This window comes from Numida meleagris, chromosome 1 (genome assembly GCF_002078875.1).
Source record: "Numida meleagris isolate 19003 breed g44 Domestic line chromosome 1, NumMel1.0, whole genome shotgun sequence".
Taxonomy (NCBI): domain Eukaryota; kingdom Metazoa; phylum Chordata; class Aves; order Galliformes; family Numididae; genus Numida; species Numida meleagris.
The window spans coordinates 46,009,267-46,034,583 of NC_034409.1; the positions used below are offsets into that span (position 1 = coordinate 46,009,267).

Below are 25,317 nucleotides of genomic sequence, written 5' to 3' on the forward strand. Positions count from 1 at the left end.
GATTATGATACCACCACACACGCTGAAATTTCTCTCCATTGGATTGCTTTTTGCTACTTCTTCCACAACGTGTGCAACGTGCAAATCGGAGTTATGGACTGGATCCCAGAAAAGCAATAACGTAAAAGATTAGGATTCTTCATCTTAGAAAAGAGATTACTTGAAGGAGGCTATGACAGCAATTTATGAAAGCAACAAAATCCTTTATACTGCAGTTTTTACTGCCATAGGCTATTATACAGACCAAAGCATAAACAGTCTGTTTTAAACAACAAAGAAGTTATTAACTTTAGTGGCAGTTATCAAATAAGGTCTCACTGCAATCTCCAGGTCCGGAGGTCCCTCTAAATCATCAAGTACTGGAAGTGAAAGGAAATGCTCAGAAGGATCATTATTTTGCTTGCCCAGTTTTTAACATTTACTTAAGCACTCATTTCTGGTCACTGTGCAAGTGTAAGATACTGGACTAAAGAGACCGTAGCTATCCTCGTGTCATCTGGACTGCCACACCGATGTATTTTACCATCAGATAAACATGGGTAAATCAACACGCAATAACTATGCATTAGCTGAAGTGCAGTAATACCCTACTTCCTGCAGAAGGAGCTCACATCTCCAGGGCTTCTGTGCACGTTCTTCATACCCTTGGAATGAGTGCCATCACATGCTGGTCAGCTGGGGATACGGGGCAGAAGACTTGGAAGTTGGAGGGTGAAGACTAAGGAAGCAGCACACACAGTGCGTGTGGGAGTAAAGAGCACTGCGTATCAGTTTAGGGAGATACAGCCCTGACTAGTGACAATCTCACAGCATTTGGGGTTTTGTAAATGGCAGAATCTTAAGTGCTACTTTCCCGCTGCCAGTGAGTAATGACCTTCCCTACTCAGTCTGAGAAACTGCCTTGGAGTACAATTCACACAGCAACGGACAGTGTATGAACAGCAGTGTATGGAAAGGAAAACAAGTAGAAGGAAATGTTAAGTGATAAAGACAAGGATGAAAAGATTATTTTTTCAATATATGAAAATAGAGGGTGAGTCAATGAAGTAGCAGTAAAAAAGGACTGTTGGTACAGCTGGAAATGACAAAAAAAGTAACAGTATTCTTTCTAATCTCACATGCCAGGATATAATTTTTAAAAACAGTACGTTTACAAAAAAAAATTGTTTTCTTTGTAATTTCTAAGCACCAATGCTAAGTCCTAATGCAAGGAAAAGTACAGCATTAAAAAAAAAAACCCTCAAAAAAGGAGAACCCAGACATACATATTTGGAAATAAAACATCTCTTCTTATTCCATTTGAATCAAAATTATGAAATAAAGTGGATTATCTACCTGGATGTGTTGTGCAGATATATCAGGGGATGCAAAAAACAGTTGGTTGACACCTGCAGCGTCTGGAGTTGCTAGGATAACTTTTCCTGGAGTGGAATCTTGTCTGGCAAGGATCACCTTGCTTGGGGTAGAGCCATCATGATTTGTTAGGATGAACTGCTTGCCTGCTGAGCTCTGATCAAGTGCAGTAACAATCTGAATCTTCTGGCCCGTCTGCTGATCTGTGACAATCTAATAATACATTTATCTCAAATTGTTATGGTAATTTAAGATCACCCTTGGGGCCCAGCCTGGGCATTTGAAGAAAACTGGAATTTTGCCTTTAACATTTGTGAAGCAGGACTGTCTTCCCCTCTGTCACACAAGAGTTACATAAACTCAGGCAAAATCTTGGATTTTTACTGTCTTTTAAATGCACTCAAGTCACCCTTGTGTTTGAAATCAAAACCTGAATTAATATCCAAGTTTTACAAATGGCCCGTGCTTTTACAGTACTACCAAACCCGCTGACGATTATAGCATCCAGAAACTGAGGTCTGTGTAACTCAGCCCACAGTTCTCAGAACCCACAAGGTTCTGAGAAATCTTAACTCTTGAACTCGCTGCATACCACGCAAAGAGCTTAGCACCTCCCATTTTTGGATGCTCCACAAGAAACATCCTTCAACACCAACCACAGACTTCAAAGTGAAAAATGAAAAGCATCAAACAGCAAAAAAATCTTGTTGCACCTTTATAAACATTTTATGCTTCAGGGTTTTTGGTCTGTTTTTTACATATACGTTCCTAAATAAAATATGCAAGTAAAACAGAATCTGTCTCCCTGACACTTTTTTCTTTTTTTTAAACCAAAAAACTAATTTTCATGTGTCATTTCTTAATCAAGAACAAACCTACAGACTGATGGGTTTTGTTTTGTTTTGTTTCATTTTTCCTATTTTCAAGCAAAAATATAGCAGACTTTTATTAAAGAACCCTCCAGTACAGCCCCACTTTTTGCAAAAGTTGTTTTAAGATTATAATCCGTGGAGAAAATAATCAAGGTTCCATATATGTTCCATTACAAAACTTGCTTTTAGTCACTTCCTGCCTTTCTCCCAAAAGCCTTCACGACAAACTGCCTGGTTTAGTCTAGACATTAAGGAGAATCATTCTGCAGTGACTGCTTCCTGCAAACTATCTTTGATAGCGATCTTAACTATAGATCAATCCAATTTGCTATTCATACTTTTAGGTGTCCATCTTCTTCTTTTCTTTGCAAAGCAAAATTAAAACTTATTTAGGCTAAAATTATAAAATTCCAAGGGCTAAAAATACAAAACAAGAACTTCAGCTGTCACGAGATTGGCGTTTAGGGTAGGGTGGCAGGACAAAAAACCCACAGCAGTTACTAACATGATGAATAAAGGGTTTTCCATTCAGTTTTCAAAGACAATAAACATATTCAGGGCCACAGATGACTACAGCTGTCCTTTATTTCCCCTTTCGGTTCCTTTCTGATTCCGTAGAAGGCAAACTCCCTTGCCATTTCAGTTCCCTTCTTAACTTATTCCTTATATTCAATTTTTCTTCAGTTTATAATCTTTATTTATTTCTCATGTCATTTCTGACTATTACCCAGAGTAGTGCTGAACAAATTAGACGGTGTCCCCTCCCCATCTCCAAACACCTCTACTTCATCAGGATCAGGAGAAATCCAATGCACATAATCCTCAACTGGCTGCAAGCATGTACAAAGTCAAACACAGAACACTGTGCTCTTTCTTGAATATCTAGACCTGCTCTTTAAGATACTCATATTTAACATGTGTCACTATCAAAATTTCAGAGTGCAACTGTAAACATGAAAAAGAAAAGGCATATACTTTATTTAGTTAGGTTTACACAAAGTACATTAAAAAACAAATTATTCCAAGCTAAGGCTGACATTTTTGTTTTGACCATTTCTACTTCACATAGTTCACTTCAGCACTTTTAAACAGTCTTAATTCTTCAAACTGCTTCCTGGAATTCTAGGGGAATGCTCATGTAGTTTTCACTGCATGATATACTAGGTATATTATTATGTGAATATCCATACAGAGCTATTCAAGCTGCACAAAAGCTTTCTGCGGCTCTCCAGGTTTGACAACTGATAGATGTAACAGAAAGCAGTTTAAATAACTAAGAGCAGCTTGTCTGCAGCTGAGTTCTTACAGTCAGATACCTGCAAAAACTCCACCTAAATCTCCATGGGACTTAGAAAATGGAGCAACTCAAAGTGTAACAACCTTAAAATAGCTTGAGTTCGGGTACTTTAAATGCTGAGGTATAAGAAAATAATTGGAGGGGAAAAGAAAACCACTTCTCAAGGAAATCCACCTGGGCCCAAAGACAACACAGTATGCTTCTTAATAATGTGAAACTCAGTGTTGCCAAAGGGATCATGCTATAAAGCAGGAATGTTACAGTCCAGGACTGACTGCTTAAAAACGTATTTCTTGTGTCTATTTCATTTAAGAGTCCTGGTGGTAAGAGAGGATATATTTTTTTGTTTTCCTTCACCGTCTTGCCTGTTAATGTATTTTGACTTTCCTTTGAATATAATTTCAATAAATTAAATATTGTAATAATTCTCTGTTACTGTTCTAGGAAAAAAAACAAAAACATGTTTAAACACAGAGCACTAGTCTGAAAAAAACAGGAATTTGAAAAGACTTGTCCATTTAATAACACGACATCCAACTTTTCTCTGCATCGGCTCTAGGTGGCAAGGATTTGGTAACTGGAGGCTGCAGGGAATGGCCTCTGTGAGAAGAGCGCAGCACTGCTCCACATCAAATCCATCCCCCTGCAGCCAGCAGGCACTACACGGAGCAGAACTCCACGTGCATCCACAGAAGAGCCCACGGTGTGGGACCCATGTGGGACAGTGCCTGAAGGGTGGGCCCTGTGGTACGGAGCTGAGCTGGGGCAGTGCTTGGAGAGCTGCGGCCTGCGGGAAGACCATGTGGGATCAGTTCAGGAAGGATGGCATCTGGTGGGAAGGATCTCACGTGGAGCAGGGGCAGAGAGGGACTGTGGAGGAGTAGCACAGACGTAGCATTAGGGATCGCAACCTCCATTCCCATTCCCGTTTGAGGCGAGTAGGTAGAAGAGAGTGAAAGGGGGGGAAGGTGTTTTCAGTTGGCTTTCAGTTCTCACTGCTCTAGTCTTTTATCAACAGCAAATAAATTATATTAATCCATTTATGTTTTCCCTGTGACAATATCTGGAGAGCAATCTTCCCACTCTTATCTCAACCCACAAGCTTTTTTTTTCATCGTATTTTCTCCCCATCTTTTTGAGGAGGGTGTAGTGAGAGTGGCACGGAGGTGCTGAGCTGTCTACCAGAGTGAAACCACCACAGAAACAAAGTGCTAACATTCCCAAAAAAGAGTAACTACTGAAATACGTTCTGAAGTATCTTTTAATCGTGACCTTGTATTTCAAGATCTTGGATAATTCTTCATGTGCATTTCATAATAACCAGACAAAGCAAAAAATATTAAATGAAATTATAAGCTGAAAATTAAACAAACTAATACATTTTCTGAACATTTCATTTTGGTATATTTGATTGCACAAGCTTTTTTACTTTTCACTATAAATTCTGCTTTGTAGAAAGTTTTCATTACTGATTTCTATCTCATACTGAGCTTGTTATAATTTATATTGCTGCTATACCACTATCCCAAAGCACTCGCCATCCACTTTGAAGCAAGAATTGTTGAGTGTGGTAAAAAAAGACAAGGGACAAGGTATCTGCAATAGAAACAAGTGATCTTCCAGCTACCTGTGATGATGAAAAACTATATGAACATCCCTGGAGCAAAACTGTCCTTATAAGTAGTTCTTCTATGTTCATAACATTTGCAGTAGCTGTAGTCCTTGCGCAAATGTAATTCTCTCTTCCACCCTAACCCTGCCTCAAAAGTTGACACAAGGCTTTAGACAACTGATACTGGTTTTGAAACAGCATAACTGTCTTACTGTTCAACAATAAAGGCTCATGGTTTTATATGTCACACTACATTCAGCTTCCTGCTACGAGGGCCAAGGGCAGCCATTGCTTGGGGATTGGCTGGGCATCAGTTGGTGGGTGGTGAGACCTTGTGTCGCTGGTGGCCCATGGGTTGGTAGGCAGTTGTGTTGTTGTCAGGTGTTGGTCAGTGGGTGGCAAGTAATTGCATTGTGTCTAAATATATATTGTTATCGTTGCACATTTCTTTCCATTTTCCTCTCTGTCTTAGTGAATAGTTTTTATCTCAACCCACAGTTCTATTTTGCTTCCAATTCTTTCCCTCATCCCACCTGGGGGAGCGAGTGAAAGGCTGTGTGGTGTTTAGCTGCACAACAACAGCATACATATATTGACAAAGGAAATAGTATAAAGAGACAGCACTTAAACAATTAATATAAATTAATTGAAGGTACAGCTGTACACAAACCATTTAAAAGGAATGGAGGTAGCTGAAAGAATAAAGATCTACTTGGATAGATAAGACTGTTACCAGGACTAGAGTACAGCAAGCAGTAAAACAAAACATAGGATCATGTATAGGGTGCCTGTGAAGAACCTTAAAAGGTAAGACAAAACTTGAATGCAATGCACTGAAACAGGAAAAAAAAGGGAAAAATACTGAAGAGTGAAGCAGCAAAAGCAAAGGCAGCCAAGGCTATAGTAGCAGCTGGCTCACAAACGACAGTGTTTTTCTATGCAACAACATGTATCTTAGAATATCTTTAAAATTTATTCTGCAGTTAATATTTTTCTCTAGGAGGAAATTTAAAAATAAAAAGCTTGCAAGGCCTTGCACTGACTTTTAAGGCAAAAAATATAAAATCCTGTCTCCCAAATCTTGCTAACCTCCATATACACACACATCCGTGTTTATCATGGTTTGACTACCCACGTTGCCAAAAAATTCCTACTCTCACTTGAATTGGAGATTACTACCTGGTTGGGCTATAAATTAGCTTACTGGGATGTATAACATTGGTTGTGATGGCCAAAAGCCAGCATCCTTTAATGCACTTAAGAGATTAGACAGCCTTTTCCTTTCCCATGACTTATATCAACAGCGTGATGCAGTATTCCTCCCATCCCTGCTCCAAAATGTTGAAACGTTCCAACAACTCAGTCGAATTACCAAATCTCAAAAGTATTCAGTTTTTAAAGAGCAGCGTCATTACAGTTTTAGGAATAACACTTTTTTCTATTCAGCAGTTATTATTTCTGTACCTCTTAAAAATCTTAAGAGAAAAAGAAAAAAAAAAAAAAAACAAGCATTGGAATAATGTTTTATTCCTGTTTATAAAGAAATGATCTCTGCTACCCAGGACTGAATATTTACACTTTACACAATAAAATGAAGCAAATAAAGAAGAACCATAAGCAAAAGTTGGTGGAAATAAAGACTTCATTGCTGCTTTTAAAATATAATGGATGAAGCATACCTGTATACGCTGTGGCAAAGAGAGGCCTGAATCCGAAGGGACGATCTGTATTCGTTGTGCTGCCCCATCCATTAGTGTTTGTGTAACAGCTCCCTGGGAATGGGTAATCTAGAAAGAATAAACAAATGTAATAGATTGGCAGTGGACAGGATACCTCAAGGAGAGAGATACTACCTTAATGGATGTACTCCTGTAAGGTTTTACCAACTTCTGATTTCTCTGCACAAGGCTAAGGAAAGGGGTGACACTGCCTGCATGGGGAACACAAACGCTTGCATTTGCATCTAATGCAATCTAATTTAATACCATAATTTTGCTAGTTAAGAAATTCTGTTCATCACAGTGTTCTAAAGCCATTTAAAAAATATCTTCAGTTAGAGATTTAGAAACACTGAGTAGAACAACTGTTGACAAATCCATTTCAGTCCATCGGCCTGAGTATTTTCTGAATTACTACTGCTGATGTTCATGAAACGCTTACTAAACACAATACCTTTCATCACAGTTGCATTACATTTAAGCTAACATATTTTTCTCTTAATGGCTTATATAAAACAGCACAAGAATTTTTGGTGTGGAAACACAGCAGTTGGCCCTTTTTGTTCTGCAGAGCCTTACAGGTAGAACCAAAACAACAGAATTCTCTACTGGGGGCCTACCAAGAAAGTAAGAGCCTATCAATCAAACCCAAGAGTTCAGCAAACATTGCATCCAAAAACAAATGTAATCCCCTGCTCTCAGATACAGTGTATGGAAGTGCTTTAATAATTATCAGTAATTTTTTAAAACTCTTCACATGCTGTAGCCAAATGTATGTGGCTATTAGTCATTAGATTCTTTGTCTGCAAAAAATAAATACATTTGCCATGTAGAGAGGCTTGGTCTGAAATGAGAGGCTTTTTTTTGTAGTAAAAAAGACATCTGTTTTCACAGAGTTTTCAGATACCTTTGGATTTAATTGTTTGTCCCTAGTAACTCCCCTAACCTTTTGCAGCGTAACTATACAGATCAAAACTCTGTCACGTCCCGCAATTCCTCTCTTAATAGCAATTCCTAGCATTTACACCACTTAGAAATGCTCCTATTCAACTTTTTTTTTCCTGCAAGAACTGGCATAAGGAATACATATCCACATCTGCCATAGAGGTACTGTTTCATGATTGGTTAAGAGCACTTTGTTCCCCTTGGATCAGCTTCCTGACTGCGCTACCACACCACCATGTAAGCAGAAGTCTCTGCATAAGAAAGCAGGCAAGAAGACTGGAGATGGGTACAAGAAGGGGAAAGAGTAGGAAGCAAGACTTCCCCTTACAGCAGAAATACAAACTCCAATCAACCTAGCACTTGGTACCACTCTCAGCTCTTATAACCTACTTGATCCTGTCTCTTCAGCTTGGTAGGGTTGTTTAGTCATTCACTGATCTGGAACAGGACACTGATGAAGGTCAAAAGACAGCGCAGCGAAAGAGAGATGTGGGCTATTCTTAGTGTAGGTCAAACCTTCAGGCCAGATCTCCATAATGCTCAGAAGCAGATGCATCAGTGCAAATCACAGAATTGTAGAATCACAGAATGGCTTGGGTTGAAAGGGACTTTTAAGATGATTTAGTTCCAACCCCCTGGTATAGACAGTGACACCTCCCAATAGACCAGGTTGCTCAAAGCCCCATCCAGCCTGGCCTTGAAAATGAGACAGTGGGATTAATCTGCTGGGGACAGGGGGAACGCTGCTTAAGTCATCTGCACCACCAAAATAAATGGTTGTCAAACTACCACCCAAAACATTTTGGAACACCGCTTGCTAAAAATATCACATTTTTCATGCATGTGAGTACTTTCAGTAGTGATACAATTCATTCACTTTGCTTAAGTAAAGGACAAAAAAGAGTCCACCCTGCAGTAACATTAAGAGCTTGAAAAAATTCCACATCAGTCTTTCAAACTATATGCACAAGTGGTGACTTTCAGGCAATCCAGATTTTTGTGCAAACTTGTACTTACTTTACAAAATAAGCGATGTGTTCTGCGACGGCTGTATGCTTGCCCCCTAAAGAGTCTCAATGTACATACTGCATAAAGTAAAACTGCTCATTATTCCCTACAAATAACGTCAGCTTGACAGCTTTGCTTCTATACGGAATAAACATTTTCCTGCAGTCAAAAAAATATATATACTGATCAGAATAGCCACAGAGGTTGTTAAAAATTATATTTTGTTTGTATATGATAGAATCCGTTCAGACAAATATGCAACTTTCCTCTGTTGTCTGAAAGGTCTCTGGAAACAAACTACCATATATCTAGCATACAGAAGCACAGATTAAATTAGGCATGTCCAACTCACGGCCTGTGGGTTGCATGCGGCTCAGCATGGCTGGCAATGCGGCCCACCCCTCCCTGCCCTGTGGAGCCCAGTCCTCAGTGTGCTATTAACGCTGTGTCGACTGAAAGCAGGGCACAGGGAGGGCAGTGCTGACTCAAGAGATGGCAAATCATTGTATGCATTTTGATAGATTGGATAAACACAGGGCTCTGAGCAGCAAAGAATACACAGCTGTGCTTTCCATTTTGATAAAGGAATTTGAAAACAGAATCATATAATCATGGAATCCTTAGAGCTAGAAGGGACATTTAAAGGCCATGTAGTTCAACTCCCCTGCAATGAACAGGGACACCTACAGCTGATCAGGTTGCTCAGTTTGCTCGGAGCCTGGTCCAGCTTGGTCTTGAATGCCTTCAGGGACGGGGCATCCACCACCTCTCTGGGCAACCTATGCCACCATTTCCTCTTGTCCTATCAAACAGATCCTGCTGCAGAGTCTGTGCCCTTCCTTCTTATAGCCCCCCTTTAGATACTGAAAAGCCACTCACAGGTCTCCCCACAGCCTTCTCTTCTCCAGGCTGAACAGCCCCAGCTCTCTCAGCCTGTCCTCACAGGGAGGAGTTCCACCCCTGGGATCATTTTTGTGGCCCTCCTCTGGTCACGCTCCAACAGGTCCACATTTCTCCTGTACTGAGGACTCCACATCTGAACACAGTACTCCAGATGAGGCCTCAGCAGTGCAGAGTAGAGGGGCACGATCTCCTCCCTTACCCTGCTGGCCACACTCCTTTTGATGCAACCCAGGGTATGGTTGGCTTTCTGGGCTGCAAGAGCACATTGCTAGCTTCACGTCCTGTGCTAAAGGACAAATCCTAGCCTACATGCTGACAGAAGGATGTCCAGGAAAACTGTAAGGCTGCAGTCTCACTAAGAACAGAAACAAGCCAGCAGCCCTCTGTGTGCAGATGCAGCAGCATTACATCTCCACTCCTTCAGCCTCCTCCCCTGTCTCTCCTCCTTTGGCTACCATTACCTTTAGACTAGCTCCAGTACACATTAGATCCTTCTCCAAACCTCCTCAACTCATTACTTCAGCAGAAAGCCTTCCAGCTGTATCAGCCAGATGCTGGTGCAGAACACAGAAGAAGGATCTTCCCCTGGCACTGAGACACCAGATCAGTTCACTGCCTCATGGAACCATGTTATGAAATTGAGAACAATTCTCACAGATGCTAAGCATCATCATTTAAACCTGCCATACTCTTCTCCGACTGGAACATACGCGTCAGCTGGCTTTGACTAATGCTTCAGTTTCCAAAACACAAGAAACAGGAATTACAGCCCTGCTTAGGCTTCCCCAAGGAATTATACAACCAAAACAAAGCTACACTAGAAACACCATTCCCACCTGTAAAGAGGACAAGAGAGAGAAAGAAAAAAAATCACAATTGCCCTAGCAATTCTCAGATGCTACAATACTGAAAACCATAAGAATTTATACAGAATAGATTTACCATCCTGCCTGCCCCCCACCATTATATTTGAAATCAAGACTGAGAGGAACGAAAATTACTTGAAAACTCATTCTATGTACAGGGAACCAAGAGTGGATATTTCAAGCTAATAAATGTAAGTTTCCTGCTCCTATCTAATTTAAAGCAGCGCTAATGATGGAACTTTCTAGATAAGTATGTATGCACTGATCCACACTCCCTAACTGCCTGTGCATCTCTGAAGTTCTTTGGCTGCAATACGCAGACTCTGTATATAGGTTACAGAACATGAAAAACAGGAGTCAGCAGAAACAAGAATTGAATCTTCCCTTTGACTTACACCAAATGTGAACAAATATTTTACAATGAAGACCACAGCAAGCCTTTACTTATAAAAACAAAAATGACAACAAATGAAGCAATTGCTGGATTGGAACGTAAAAGCTATGTAATTACAACTTTGATTGTAAAGTTTCTAAGTGAAAGTGAGCAAAGCAGTTATACAATGAGGCAGCTCTCTGAAGACCACTACATGCCCAAAACGCACATCTGGGCAGCAAGTCACTTATTGGAAACACTGCTAGATCTTCTTTAGCTTCATTTCTGTGGGGGAAACTTTGGCGAGACAGACCTTGCGGTATAACTTCAAGACGGACACAGTAAGTTCATCTTCCATGTGAGGGTCTCCCAAAACTTGGGGTATACTAAAAGATATTTTCTCTTGGGGCTTTGGTTTTTACATCTTAGTCTGTACATTTTATTACTCAATGTCTCCTAAATATGATGAAAAATGTATGTACCTCTCCCATTTGCTGCTCAATAATTTGATGGGCCAGTTCCTCTATGGTTGCCATGACTGCTAATCACCAGAATTTCCTGTCAAAAAAAAAAAAAAAAAAAGGAAAGAAGATGCTTAACATCTGTAGCCTCACTAATAAAAACATCTTCGGGAAAATAGAGTCCATATAAGTAAATCACATTCATAACTGTCTGAAGGTGACATCCCCGCAGAATTTGAAGCTTAATGATACTATGTAAGTAATAACTTATTTTCTATTTGCAAATTTCTGTATCTTTGTACTTTGTAATTTTCCCTCGCCACTCTCATGAAGAGCAACAAAATAATAAACTCCCTGAGAACAGAAGTGTATTATTGGCCCTGACATCAGCAGGGACATAATTAGCACCTGAAAACTGGAACCTAGCCAGTTTTGTTGATGCAAATCAAGTGCAAAAAATGTAACTTCTTCTAAATACATACTGATCCATTAGGACTAGTAGGAGTGCCCGAAGGTCAGTTTTATAATTAGCATGAAGCATTACTCGGGAAGCAGAAAATATACAGTTTTAAAAACAGATGTTGGTTTGCCATCAGTATTTTAGTTACAGTGTAGAAAGTCCAAATCTTCATGAGAAGAATTTTCTAGGATTTAATAGACACAGCTGTAATGTAGTTTTAAGTATTCAGATGTATGCCTTGTTTGTCTGGGCATCCATATACAAATATTCACTAGGCAGCATGTAAAAGGAACACACACAAATAATGAAGCACTGCACTTCATTTTCTGACACAAGTTGTATTAAGAACACTTCTTATACAAACCAAGACAGTACTCTTACATTAAAGGATTTGTCTATACACAATATTTACTTTGTTTCAAAGATAGAATATATTTGAATGATATAGCTTTCCCATCGCAGACAAAGTTAGTGTTAAATTAAGTCAGAAGATGACAGATATACACATAAAACATCTAAAACTGAACCTTTGGATGAAAAGCATTCCCTCCTTAGAAAATCTAACCAGCACCAGTATCTTCGCAGGAGTGCTCTATTAAACCACTCATGCATACAGCGAGCTGGAGAACAACCACTAGGAAAGATTTTCAAGCCTGTTAATGTATTCTAACAGATGTTTTCTTAAGCAGAATCATAGAACGGCTTGGCAGGAAGGGACCTTCTTCAAGCCCCCCCAACTCCAACTCCCCCGCCGTGGGCAGGGCTGCCCCCCACCAGCTCAGGCTGCCCAGGGCCCCATCCAGCCTGGCCGTTAACACCTCCAGGGATGGGGCACTCACAAATTCTCTGGGCAAGCTGATCCAACACCTCAACACCCTCTGAGCGAAAAATTTCCCCCTTAACATGTAATCTAGATCTCCACTCTTTTAGTTTAAAATTGTTCTCTCTTGTCTCATCACTATCGGAGCATGTAAAAAGTTGGTCTCCCTCCTGTGTATAAGCTCCATTTAAGCACTGGAAGGCCGCAATGAGACCCCCCCCCCAGAGGACTCCCTTACAGGCTGAACAAGCCCAGCTCCCTCAGCCTTTCTTCATAGGAGGTGCCCCAACCCCCCGAATGCTGCAATACTAGCAAACAAAATATTGCATTGCAATATCTCAATCAGTACCAGAAATTAGTACTGCTTAATTAAAAAAAAAAAACCACAAGTCTTAAAAGCAAATAAGAGAACCAATTAGACAGATACACTTTTGGATAAGACATGCACTTTCTGCAAAGAGATTTTACTCTTTTGTAACAATACCAAAAATATACTGCATATGACAATATTTTGCCAAAAAAAAATGAAGAGTAAAAAATTAAGAACAAGTAGAATTCTGGAATTCTGGTTTTGTAACTGACCCAGTTTTGAAACTGACTGGTTTGAGTTTGGGTTTGGACTGGAGACCTCCTGAGGTCTGCTCCTGCCTGCCTGCACCCCCTGGTGCCAGCGCTGGTACATCCATGACCTCAGAGCCAGAAGCAAAGTTCTGTGTTAGTCTGTGTTAGTTTTCAGTCCAATTAATGACTTAACTCGTTACATTACCATAAAAATGCTACTGCTGCACCAGTGGTGGTGTGGAACTGTAGGATCACCCCTTTCCACAGCCACAGAATTTACGTCCACTTAGGCCATCTGAAGTCTCCCATGCTTTCCCACAGTTCTATAAACTGTTGTAAGATGAGCCTTGGAGTTTAGACACACTTATTTTGGAATCTTATGGATGAACCTGGTGAAGAAACAAGAAAAAGAGGATGAAAAAAGCAACAGGCAGCCCCAAGGACAAAATAGGCAACACATACGACCGTCAAGTGGTCTAGCAGACTTCTAGTCCACATGCTAAAGCACTGTACAATCAGGAGACTGACAGGGACTGATCTTCTCGCTCCACTTCTTATTTCCAGGAAGAGTAAAATTTTATAATTGTAAGAACTATAGCAGTTAGAGCTACTCTGAAAAACAAGGCAAGGAAAGCAGTACAGTTATAAAGTGTCAGACACGTCAGCTTATTTATAGCTACCACTAGTATTTTGAAAAGGAAATACTCTTCTGCAAAGACTTTTTAAAACCTCTTAGTACTAGATTCTATTCCTCCAGTTAATAGATACTAATCTTTTCAAGTCCCAACACAGAACTAAATGTTGTCTTGTCTTTCCTTGAACCTAAGTTTGGTTCCACATCTTTGCAGGTTCAGTATTTCTTCTTACTATGAACATTTGCTCATTTACAGTATTATGGTGCAGCTGTCCTGGAGCATACATACGCAGAAAAAAATCTATTTTATGAAGTCTGGAATGATCAGATTAAATAATAAACACTTATTTAATCATTTAGTGTGTTGCAGATTCAGTTGACCGTGCTCATTATCTTCGCATGCACAGAACATGATATGACACTGTTAAAAGTGGTGAGAAATTACTTATGAGAAGCCTGTCATCTTGGTTCAAAGGGGAATATGACTATTAAAACACAGTAGTAACTTTATCAAATGATAATTAATTATTCATTCTAGGAGTTATTTTTCACTCTACATGATGCAAAAATCATCTCAGGTAGCTACAATCATTATATCCTTCCCCTTTCAATTTTTTGAGTTAACTGGAATTTCATTTACTGCCTGTTCCCACTTTAACAGGGCTACCTGAATGTAATCAGATCTTGCCTCGCTTCTTACTTCTCAATAATGATTGCTTCCCTCATCTCCTTCCATAAAGTTTGCTGGAGCAATCCCAGGGCAGACTCCTAGTCAAGCCAAACACTGGAGTTCTTCCATAAACTGGAGTCTGGAATTTCACAAGGATAATAAATCCAAAGTGCAGGAATTATTTAAAATTATATACATGATATCATTGAGGACAAATAGAAAATCCTTCACTTGGCAAAGAATTTGAGGTCATTTGCTACATTCCCCAGGTTCTTCCTAGTACACATTAGTATATTCTGCACTTCTGTAGCACAGCTTAATAACTATTCACCTGCCAACATTTAGCCTGACAAATCCTGGAAAGCTAAATTGGCAGAACATTTTCTCCTGGAGAGAGAAATGCATCTGAATGTTAACAGGGAATTTTATCAGATCTCAAAGCCAGAACCAGTTTGCTCAAACAGGATAGTCAGATCACTGTTTATACTGATGGTCCCAAGGCTCAGGAAAATGGATGGATCTGCAGCAGAAAGTCCAGGGAAGCTGTAATACTCTGCAAGAACTGTGCTTCCATGGCTAATGTGCTCCATGGGCTTACAAGCAGAGCTCCTTGCTGTAGCAGGGATGGCTTCCGTAAGCATAGCCCAGCAGCTGCTCCACGTCAGATCACAGCCAACTCGAGATGCTCCAGAAGGGTCCCACTGCTGCCAGAGCTGAGCCATGAGCTACGCAGATTTAAGGAAGGGAAAAACTGCTGCATCACAGCAGCTGGGAGAGAGGAGTGAGAAAATGTGAGAGAAGCAGCCCTGCAGCAACCAAGGTCAGTGCAGGAAGAGGGCAGGAGGTGCTCCAGGCACACAGCAGAAGCTCCCTGCAGCCCAAGAGAGGTCCACGGAGGAGCAGGCCATCCCTCTGCAGCCCACGGGCACCACACAGAGCAAATCTCCACGTGCAGCCATGGAGGAGCCCACGGTGCAGCACTGGATGGGGCCTGAAGGAGGCTGCAGCCCATGGGGAGCTCTCACAGGAGCAGGAGCTGGAGCTGAAGCCCACGGAGAGGAACTCTCGGTGGAGCAGCAGGGCTGGGGGAGCTGCCGCCCATGGGGACTCGTGTGGGGCAGTGCCCGAAGGGTGGGCCCCGCTGTACAGAGCTGTGTTGGGGCAGTGCTTGGAGAGCTCCAGCCTGCTGGAAATCCATGCGAGATCAGTTTGAGAAGGATGACATTCCATAGAAGGGACCTCACGTAGAGCAGGGGCAGAGAGGGACCACGGAGGAGCAGCAGAGATGGAGCATTATGGACTGACCGCAGCCCCATTCCCAGTTCCCCTGTGCCACTAGCAGTGGGGAGGTAGAAGAGGGTGGGTAGGAGGGGAGGTGTTTTCATTTGGCTTTCAGTTCTCACTTTTCTAGTCAGTTTTGCTTGTGACAGTAATTGGTGAGTGAACTCCCTGTCCTTCCCTTAACACATGAAATTTTTTCACATTTTCTCCCCATCCTTCTGAGGAAGAGGAGTGTGAGAGCAGAATGATGACACTTACCTATCTACTGGTGTTAAATGACCACACCTACATAACTCTTGACAAAGAAGTTTTATTACTGAGGTATGTATACTCAGGTTGTTACGTACTCATGAGAAAAACTCCCATTAGTGCTACAGCCTGTATTTAAAGCTTGAGCTGTTGACCATATTCTGAAAAAGATGTCCTTGCTGTAGAGAACTCTTTGGAAGGGTGGTGGGAGTTCATATCAATTTCCCTTTGTTTACTGAGTTCCAAGAACTTGGAGCATCTGATGAACAGTGATGATGATTTGTTGTGTGTACTTCTATCTGAAGAGATGGCACTTCAGATAACATGAAGCATGGGCTTTGTGTTTTTGGCCATACTGCCAAATACCAACAGCAAGTCAAGAATTTGTACCAGCTATGGCAGAATTCTGGTGCTAACACCTGTCTGTAATAGGACTCCTTGTGGCAGAGATGAATTGTTGTGAGGGCAGGTATTTTTACATTAACTCACTGTTATCAAACAGAGCTAATAAAATATTGAAAACATTCAGCTCTCTCAAATCCAGAATTTGCCATAGGCTCCCTCCATTCCTGGTACTAGGAGCATAACTGTACCATTTTACTCAGAGCAGAGGAAGAGGTTCCCTGAAAGAGATTCCCTGTCTTTTTGTACTATTTTCCTAGGAATTTGAAATTAGAGAAAAAAGCAGGAGGAAAAATGCAATGCTACATGCGTGGGGCAGTGTGACTGGAAAGCTGCGCTGCTGAAAAGGATCTGAAGGTGCTGATCAACAGCCAGCTCAGCATGAGCCAGCAGTGTGCCCAGGTGGCCAAGGCCCATGGCATCCTGGCTTCTATCAGAAACAGTGCAGTCAGCTGATCATCCCTCTGTACTCTGCACTGGTGAGGCTGCACCTTGAGTGCTGTGTTCAGTTTTGGGCCCCTCACTACAAGGACAGTGAAGCCCCTGGAGTGTCCAGAGAAGGGCAACAAAGCTGTGATGGGTCTGGAGCACAAACAAGCCATACAGAGAGTGGCTGAAGGAACTGGGATTGCCCAGTATGGAGAATAGGAAGTGCAGGGTAGACTTCACTGCTCTCTACAGTGACCTGAAAGGAGCTGTAGCGAGGCAGGGGTCAGCCTCATCTCCCAGTCAACTAGAGAGGGGACAAGAGGTAAGGGCCTCAAGCTGCACCAAGGGAGATTCAGGTTGGAAGTTAGGAAAAGTTTCTTCTCTGAAACAGTGGTCAAGCATTGGCACAGGCTGCCCAGAGAAGCAGTAGAGTTGCCATCCCTGGAGGTATCCAAGAACTGCACGGATGTGGCACTGAGGGACATGGGCATGGTGGGGACGGCTTGACTGTTCAACTTGATGACCTCAGAAGTCTTTTTCCAACTTGAACGATGCCACAATTTTTGAACTTTCTTGATGAAACAAGCCCATAAGCAAATATAAGACCATTTAAAACTGATAAATGCTAATATCTCTTTCTGGAAATTTTATTTTTCAAACACAGTGACTTCTTAAGACAGTTGTACATCAGGCCCAGCCTATGAAGTTAGGCTGATCATGAGGATACATTCTTATTCTGGCTTTACATCAGCAGGTAGAATGCCTTTGTGTACACAAGAACAATGTGCAACCTCCTTAGTAATCATTATCTCAGCCCCACTACAGCCGTTGCCAACAAATCATCAGGTCAACTTCAAAGAAGGTTAACTGTCTGAAACACTTGAATAGTACTTATAAGCTTGGAATGTCCCACTGAATTAATACTCCATCTCCTCACTCCAAGTGCACATGTGGATGAGCTGCTTCTGAATTTGCTGCTTGATGACCAAGCAGCAGTGCGTTTTTCCCTAAGTTTGTCTTTATTGTTTGTATTAAAACACCACACAAACAGTAACGGTCAACAACTACTCAACTGTACACTGGCCCTCCCTGTATTACAGCTGGGATGAAAAAATTAGTGCTCCTAGCTGTCAAGAGTTGTGCTGATGTCCTTGTTTATAAAGCATAGCTCTTAAAGAGCAGAATCTTAATTTTGGCCTGAGGAGAAGGAATTTCCATGGACTTTGAGAAAAAATGGTGTGACTTGTTGTTTCTGACATTTGCAAGCGTCACACTCAGCTACATCCTAAAATACAGGCTAATGAAAATTGTGTTCTTCCCTCATTTACCCAAGGTGAGGGAAGTTAAGCTAAGACTCATACCAGTGCATAACCTCATGCACTTGAAAACATCCTTCCTTTGTAATCAGTGTGACTTCTAATTACAGCCTAATTTGGCTGCCAAGGCTAAAGGCCCAAACGTACCCTGGGAGCACCAGGCCCAGCACTGCCAGCAGGGTGAGGGGAGGGGTTGTCCTGCCCAGCGTGGAGCTGCGTCAGGGGAGGGTCAGGCAAGGTTCTTCACCAGAGGGCAGCGGGCACAGAAAAGGGTCCCCAGGGCAGCGGACACAGCCCCAAGCTGCTGGAGTTCAACAAGAGTTTGGACAGCGCCCTCAGACACAGGGTTTGAATTTTGGGTGATCTGGTGTAGAGCCAGGGGTTGGACTTAGCGATCCTTGTGGGCACCTTCCAACTCAGGATACACTATGATTTTATAACAATTCCTGCTTCTTTACATCAGACTTACAGTTCTTGCCCTCACTTTTCAGAGCCTTCAAGGTCTAAAAGAAGTGGTAAGACAAGCTCTGCCCCATAACCATTTAGTCAGTGACACCACTGTCCTTGCTTAAGCTCCCAAATGGTTCCCATCAACAACTTTCTGCAGATCTGCCATTAAGATCAGAAACACTCTTCTCAGAACTCCATGAAACATTCCTTTAGTTTTTCTTTAAAAAGTTGCCTAAGGAAAATTGACATTTAGACTGTCAACATGATTAGATCACTGCCTCACTCCAACTGTTTAATGCTTTCTCTCTTTGTACCCTTAACATTCTTAGCACGTGATGATCTGTTTGCATAGTTTGTCATTGGTGGTAAATTTCTGAGGCTAGAAAAAAAACGTTTTCTTCATACATAACCAAGCACAGAAAGGCTGTTTTTATATTAGTGTATGTGCAGAGACAGACAAATATTAGCATCTGTATTTATACTGATTAGATCTACTTTCCAAGTATAACCTTTGCATTGGCTTTTGAAGTTATTTCTGGAGTGCTTGATAATATTATTTGCCATATAATTAAAATCAAGAAAAGGAAACGCTTTCAAAAACCTATGAAGGAGAAACCAACCCATGGGGAGGTAAAATCATATATCCATGAGTTTTCTTTGAAAACCTCAGTCTCAATTACTAGAAGAAGCATCTAAAAGCAGACGTCTTAGCAGAAGACAAGCATCAGACCTCCTCTGATTAAGTAACACAGCACTTACTACATCTCTTTAAACTTCAGACTTAAACGAAATGCAATTTTAATCTGTGTGTAACAAACAATATCAGTTTAAGGTCCTACTAAATAAGCTGGCAAAAGCAGCCAAGATTACTTTTACATACATCACTGTCTTCAGCATTAGCTCAAACTTATCAGCACTGAACCTGCTATCACAACCCATAGTTTTCCTACTGCTACTTCAGAAAATCATTCCATGAGCCACAGTGTCAGCAGAAGATTTTCGTGAGCTTCCCTAAAATTCAACAACCACTTTTTTCTCCTTCCTCTGCTTATTATATGCCGAAGTTTTCCCAACCTTTTATTCTAAGTAACTTAGGAAAGAATAATTTAAATGGTTTGCTTCTGGCTTACTTCCACAGCAATGGGTTAGGAAACACTCCCCCCTGAGAACTGCCAGCAGATGTGACAGCTGCTAAATCCTCTGCTGGTACAGCTATACCCAGGAGACAGCAAGGGGTAACTCACACCCTTCTCCAGGGAAGGAAGTTACACAACATTAATTATCTCAGTAGGAAGTTTCCTACTAATAGTATGCCAAAATACTGTACCAGTGTAAACTAAGGACTTTTAATGCAATTACAGGAAGAATTTTTGATGTTTAGACTTTCCACAATACTAGCGGTAACATCCCTTGTTCCATTACATTGCACTGCTGGTGTAACTGCTCCATTCTACAATATCTCAATTCTGATTTAACACCCTTTAAATGAATGAGAACAGACAGCATCAGCATGAACACACAGCATGTGAATAGTCCCTCTGCCCCAAAGATCTTTAAGTTATGTTCAAAAAAAAGTCATAAACTTGACCCAGAATAAGTTTCCTGCTGCAAAAACAACGCTTGTAGAACTTGAATAATTTAACATATTCACTCAGCATTGTTTGACTAGTTTGTCTCTATATTTAAGTATTTACATATTTAGATGCATAAATAATATTTACACATATAATGCATCATGATTCCAGGAATGGCTCCATGTACACATGGAATGTGTGGTAATACAGGAATTTTCTTCTAGATCAAACCCACCTGAGAAAGAGATGCCTGCAGAAGAACAGATGCACATTTAAGTTAATAGCTGCAGAAGAACACTGTGGATACTTTTGAGATACTGGCATGTTAACTAGTTATGAGCATAGAAATTATTGTGAACTTAACTTTCTGGTCTTATATGCAGAAATATAAGAGCAACGTGACTTTTCAGGAAGGCTTGAGAGGTCAGTATAATGAAAAGCTAGCTAGAAAATAATTCCCTCTTAGAAGAAGCTGTCTTAATCTCCTTCTATAGTCATATTACTTCAGCAATAAAATATTTCAACAAATCTCGGAAAATGAACTAAGGATGTGCTATTTCAGTTCATGTCATCATATCAGGCTTACAGCTGATCTGTACCTTAAAATGGAAACTAATCCTCACTTCCATTCCCAAAGTCATTGCACGATGATTAAGAATTCAGCACAACCAATGCTGAACTTGTTTAACAAATACCCACATGTAAAATGCAAAGCACTCAAAAACCCCTCTGTGATTAATTGTAGGGGAGTTAGGAGGTTTGGTTACTTGTTTTAAACAGATTTCTTTACACTCTGGAACAGCATTCCACAATGCTTTACGGATTCCTTGGCTTAATTGATGATCTAACACATCTGTGAGATGCATGACACTACTCTGCTCATTGCTTCCTACGTAGGAAACTCAATGAACACAGGAACTAAATGAGCTATTCTTGGATTATCTTTCTATAAGCCATCACGCTCAAGATGGTAGAACAGTTGCAGACTCAAAAGAGTAACATTCCCTTATCCCTAAGCTAAGGAATATTTATGTGACTCATGACACCCAGTCAGAGCGTTTATTAAATCCACGTGACATCAAGACTTAGAGAGTACACACACAAGAGACCAATAACCACAGGAAACAAGCAGCTAAACCTGCAGGCAAGGGAAGATGAGGCACTTGCAAAGCACAAGGGAATAATTATAAGGCACACTGCAATAGAGTAAAAAGATGCACTGGCAGCCATGCCTGCGCAATTCATTTAAAATCATCGCTCTCAAGGCTTCAAAACTGCTATGTTTAATTTTTCAGGTGAGCAAAGCGCTCAGTGCATGCTCCACAGTGCATGCTCCACAAAAATGCTCCACAGTGGGAGGGAAGGTGAGGAAACAACCCTGCAAGGGTGCGTTTTCAGGAGCCTGCGGAGTCATTCTTACAGTTTGGGCCTCCAAAGGGGATGGTCTCACTCCTATCCCTGAGCTCCTATTGCTTGTGCATAGTTCCAGCTCAGCAGCCACACAAGGCCCTGGGGCAGGCGAGGCACGGGGGCTGTCCACAGAGCCAGCTCACATAGGCACTGGCTACAGGCCAGAGCCAGGTAAGGAGACAGACTCCTGTTAACAAGGCCAAGCTGTCCTGCATATCTTCTGCTATTGACCACTTGAAGCTGGCAAAACTCTGTGCTGTTACAGGAAACAAAAACACACTGGTTCCCTATACCAGAGCTGAAGCTGCAAAACAAACACGGTCAGGAAGTTCACCTGACCAAGTATTTCCTCCTCCGTTCCTTTTCCCCTCCATTCTGGGTTACTTTCAGCCAGGTCAGCTCCTCCACTTGGCACATAAAGACTGCACTAACACCCAGCAAGCACAAATCCTGCTTTCCAAACACAGGCAGGCACTACACCCATTGCAAACAGCACTACTACAGCGTTCTGTGAAGTGGGGCAGCCACACTGCACCTGAGGGTCTTCTCTCCCTTCTGCACTTGACCTAGCATCTGTGCAACAGTGAGGTAAGCTGATCTTCTGAATTTACTTACCCTGCAGCTAGCAGTTACTAAGTGTAACTAAAGGAAAGCAGAAGACAACTCGTTTGGAAAAGGCCCACGTTGTTGCAGCAGCACTAGCTCACCCCTTGCAACTTGCACATGGTCCTAGCTGCTGCAGGCATCTCTTTCCACAAAAATGAACCGAGTTTATCTTCACAGCAAATCAGTGTTGACAGCTTCAGAAAAAAACCCTCTATAAATATCAATCCTCTTCTTTCAAAGGATATTTGTGTGTATGTTTAGTTCCGGTTGGGTTTTCTTTTGCTTTATCAGCTTTGCAGTATTGCAGGATCTGGTTCTGTTAGCAGGCCTTTAGGTTCCTGTAAATGTGTACGTAAGGCACTCTGGAAAAGACATTCAGATTAAGTTATCAGGACTGAAAGCTTTAGTCACATTGACACTTGCATTGTCCTACTGATGCTTTGGAACAAACAAATTATCAAAATAAATGGGGGCAGTTTTCACACCACAGATTTACTCCCATGCTATGAGCAGTATCCTCAACTTGTCTGGAACTAAATAACCACTAATTATAGCTAATATGACAATACAAGAGGGTTTGGCTTTAGGTTTTTTTTGCATTCTGCAAAATTCTTCAAGTTACTGGTTCAGCCTCCTACAAAGGCAATGAAATATTTGACATATCCCAATTTGTCTTGCTATCAAGCTGAACAAAATTAATTCAGGTTAAATTTTTGCAGGCTTCCAGGGAAGGCCTGACCAAACCAATACAATTAATTTAAAGTACTCTGCATTGATACAGAAAGGAAGTTCTTAGACCGTGATTTTCAGATAGGAACAGGCTTCCTCACAAAGTCTGTAATACCGCATCATAAGATACACTGGACTCGCTCCATCCTCACAATCTCCAAGATCTGGAAGTGAAGAGTAATTCTTCAAAGAGAAATCCTTTGTTGCTCTGAGAATGTGGCTGCTACCACTTAATGCACACTCAGGAACCAAAGGCTGATGACTGTAGGGTAAGACTATGAACAGAATAAGGATTTGATTAACTGCACCACTGCATTTTTACCCATCATTTGTTAAACTGATAGAATTCTATTTTGTGGCATCATACTTTACACCAATAATAAGCAGGCACAAGTTCAAACTGCTGACAGCAGCTTGAAGCAGCGCTGAAGGAAAAAAAAAATCTCACTCATTTACCTAAGGGTTCATTTGGACATGGGAACTGTTTCACTTCCCCTGACAGTCTCTGCCACACTGCATGCCACAGCTGTGTGTGACAAAAGAGCACACGCAGGCAGCTGTGCCAGCGCGACTGCTGTCCCACAGCCATGCCCTGCTGCTCCACCTCCCTGGCCATGCTCCCATCCCCCTGCTGTAGGGAAGCAGGCACTTGCATGAGAGCTCCCTGACCCGTTTCAACCAAGAGATCACAGGTTAGCAGGCCTCACAGTAAGAACCCCAAAAGCCAGGATAGCTGCTGCAGGAGGGAAAGGGACGCAGCCTCCACCAGCTGTAGTGCTGACAGCTGAAATCCATTACTTCTCCTGCCCATAAAGCAAATGTGCTATTTTAACAACTTCACATTGCCCTATTCCTTATTCTAAAATAGGGAGCTGAACTCCCTATTTTAAGGGAGAGATGCTGTTTTTTTAGTTTTGGTTTCTTTCCCCCAGAGACGTTCACTTAGACATCAGATGTAGATTACCCACCTTAGGGCAGCTGCTTTCCTTCACAAGCAGTAAGGGAACTACAGCAACCTCCCTGGCTGCCTAAGTTTTAATTGCTTAACACAATGAACATGTAATAAAGTAAAATGAAAACTGAATATCAGCATAGAGAACAAGCAAACTAATCTTACTGGCGTAAATATTTAGACTTCTCATTAGGGGAAAAAGTCTAGTGATAACTGATTGGCATGACAGCTTTAAGTATGTTTAAAGTATGTTTTGCACAGGAGCCATTCCACAGCATGCTGCAGTATCAGTCCCCCATCCATCCCCAATATATCTTTAATCACAGAATACTATTGTGAAATAATTCCCATTCAAAAATAACTCTAGAGGCCATCCAACCCAAGCCCTTTCCTGCTAAAATTGAGTCACGCTTCACAGACACACACACAGCCTTTGGGCTTCGCTTTCAGATGCTGTCAGCTTGACTAGAAAATCAAGGTGGGCTTTTCAAAAATAAACCCTGCCCAAATCCAGTCTGTGTTACAGCTCCTCTTAATGAGAAAACTAATAGCACTTCTTCCCCTAAAAGACAACTCCATCACAAGAAAATACCAACATATATTTAGCTACCTTTTCCCTGAATTCTCGGGGCATAAGTTAAAGCTACATAATTCATCTACTGGCCTCTTGTGAAAAGCTTCTTGATCTGTTGCTGCAGCATGTGCCATCCTCAGCAAGCAGCACACAGACACAGCGCTCTGCTGGAACCGCAGCAGCTGAGGGCTGTGTACCCATCAGGTGCTGCATTATGTCCCTCACACGAGCACACATGCAGCTGACCGCTGTCACGTGAGAATACATGGTCCTGCCCAGGAGCAGGTCTGCAGTGCCTCTGGAAGAAGGGCTACGGGCAGAAGCAGCCCAACACCTCAAAGCTTGCGGCCTCCCCTCGAGGAAGCGTTCCCTGTGCTCTCCCGGACCGGGTCATCTCGTGGCACAACCAACTGCCACGGAGAGGCATAGTTATTCACAGTTACTTTCAGGCAGGAAATACTGTTACATGAAAAACCCATCCAAAATCACAAAGCCCAGAAGATCCACCAGGTGAACACAGCCTTCACAGCGCAGCACGACGATGCTCCACTCCCCCTTCCCACCGGATCCTTTTATCTCTTCTAACACCACGCTGATTCCAAAGCCACGGGCTCCCCCACTTAAGCCGCGTCCTGCGGCACTAAGGTCCCCCCCGCACATCGAACCAAGCGCAGCGGCCCCACCCGCAGGGAAGCAGCGCGGCGCGCTCAGAGCCCGCACAGCCCGCCCGGCCCAGCGGCGGCCGCCTCTCCCCGCCCCCACCCCGGCCCCGCAGCCGGTGCCAAAGAACCG

At 42.0% G+C, this 25,317-nt stretch overlaps 1 protein-coding gene across 13 annotated transcripts in view; it reads right to left on the reverse strand.

Annotated features, from left to right (window-relative positions):
• The window catches only part of NR2C1 (nuclear receptor subfamily 2 group C member 1), a 46,890-nt gene that overhangs the window by 21,105 nt on the left and 468 nt on the right, over positions 1-25,317 (reverse strand). Inside the window, exons 1-6 of one of the 13 annotated variants that reach the window (XM_021388341.1) lie at positions 22,372-25,248; positions 20,402-20,504; positions 13,455-13,638; positions 11,430-11,505; positions 6,814-6,921; positions 1,336-1,566 (exon numbers count right to left, since the gene is read on the reverse strand). In XM_021388341.1, coding sequence (XP_021244016.1) covers positions 1,336-1,566; positions 6,814-6,921; positions 11,430-11,483 — 393 coding nt within the window. In that variant the 5' untranslated portion in view covers positions 11,484-11,505; positions 13,455-13,638; positions 20,402-20,504; positions 22,372-25,248. The other 12 variants (XM_021388190.1, XM_021388267.1, XM_021388121.1 and 9 more) reach the window with 12 other exon arrangements.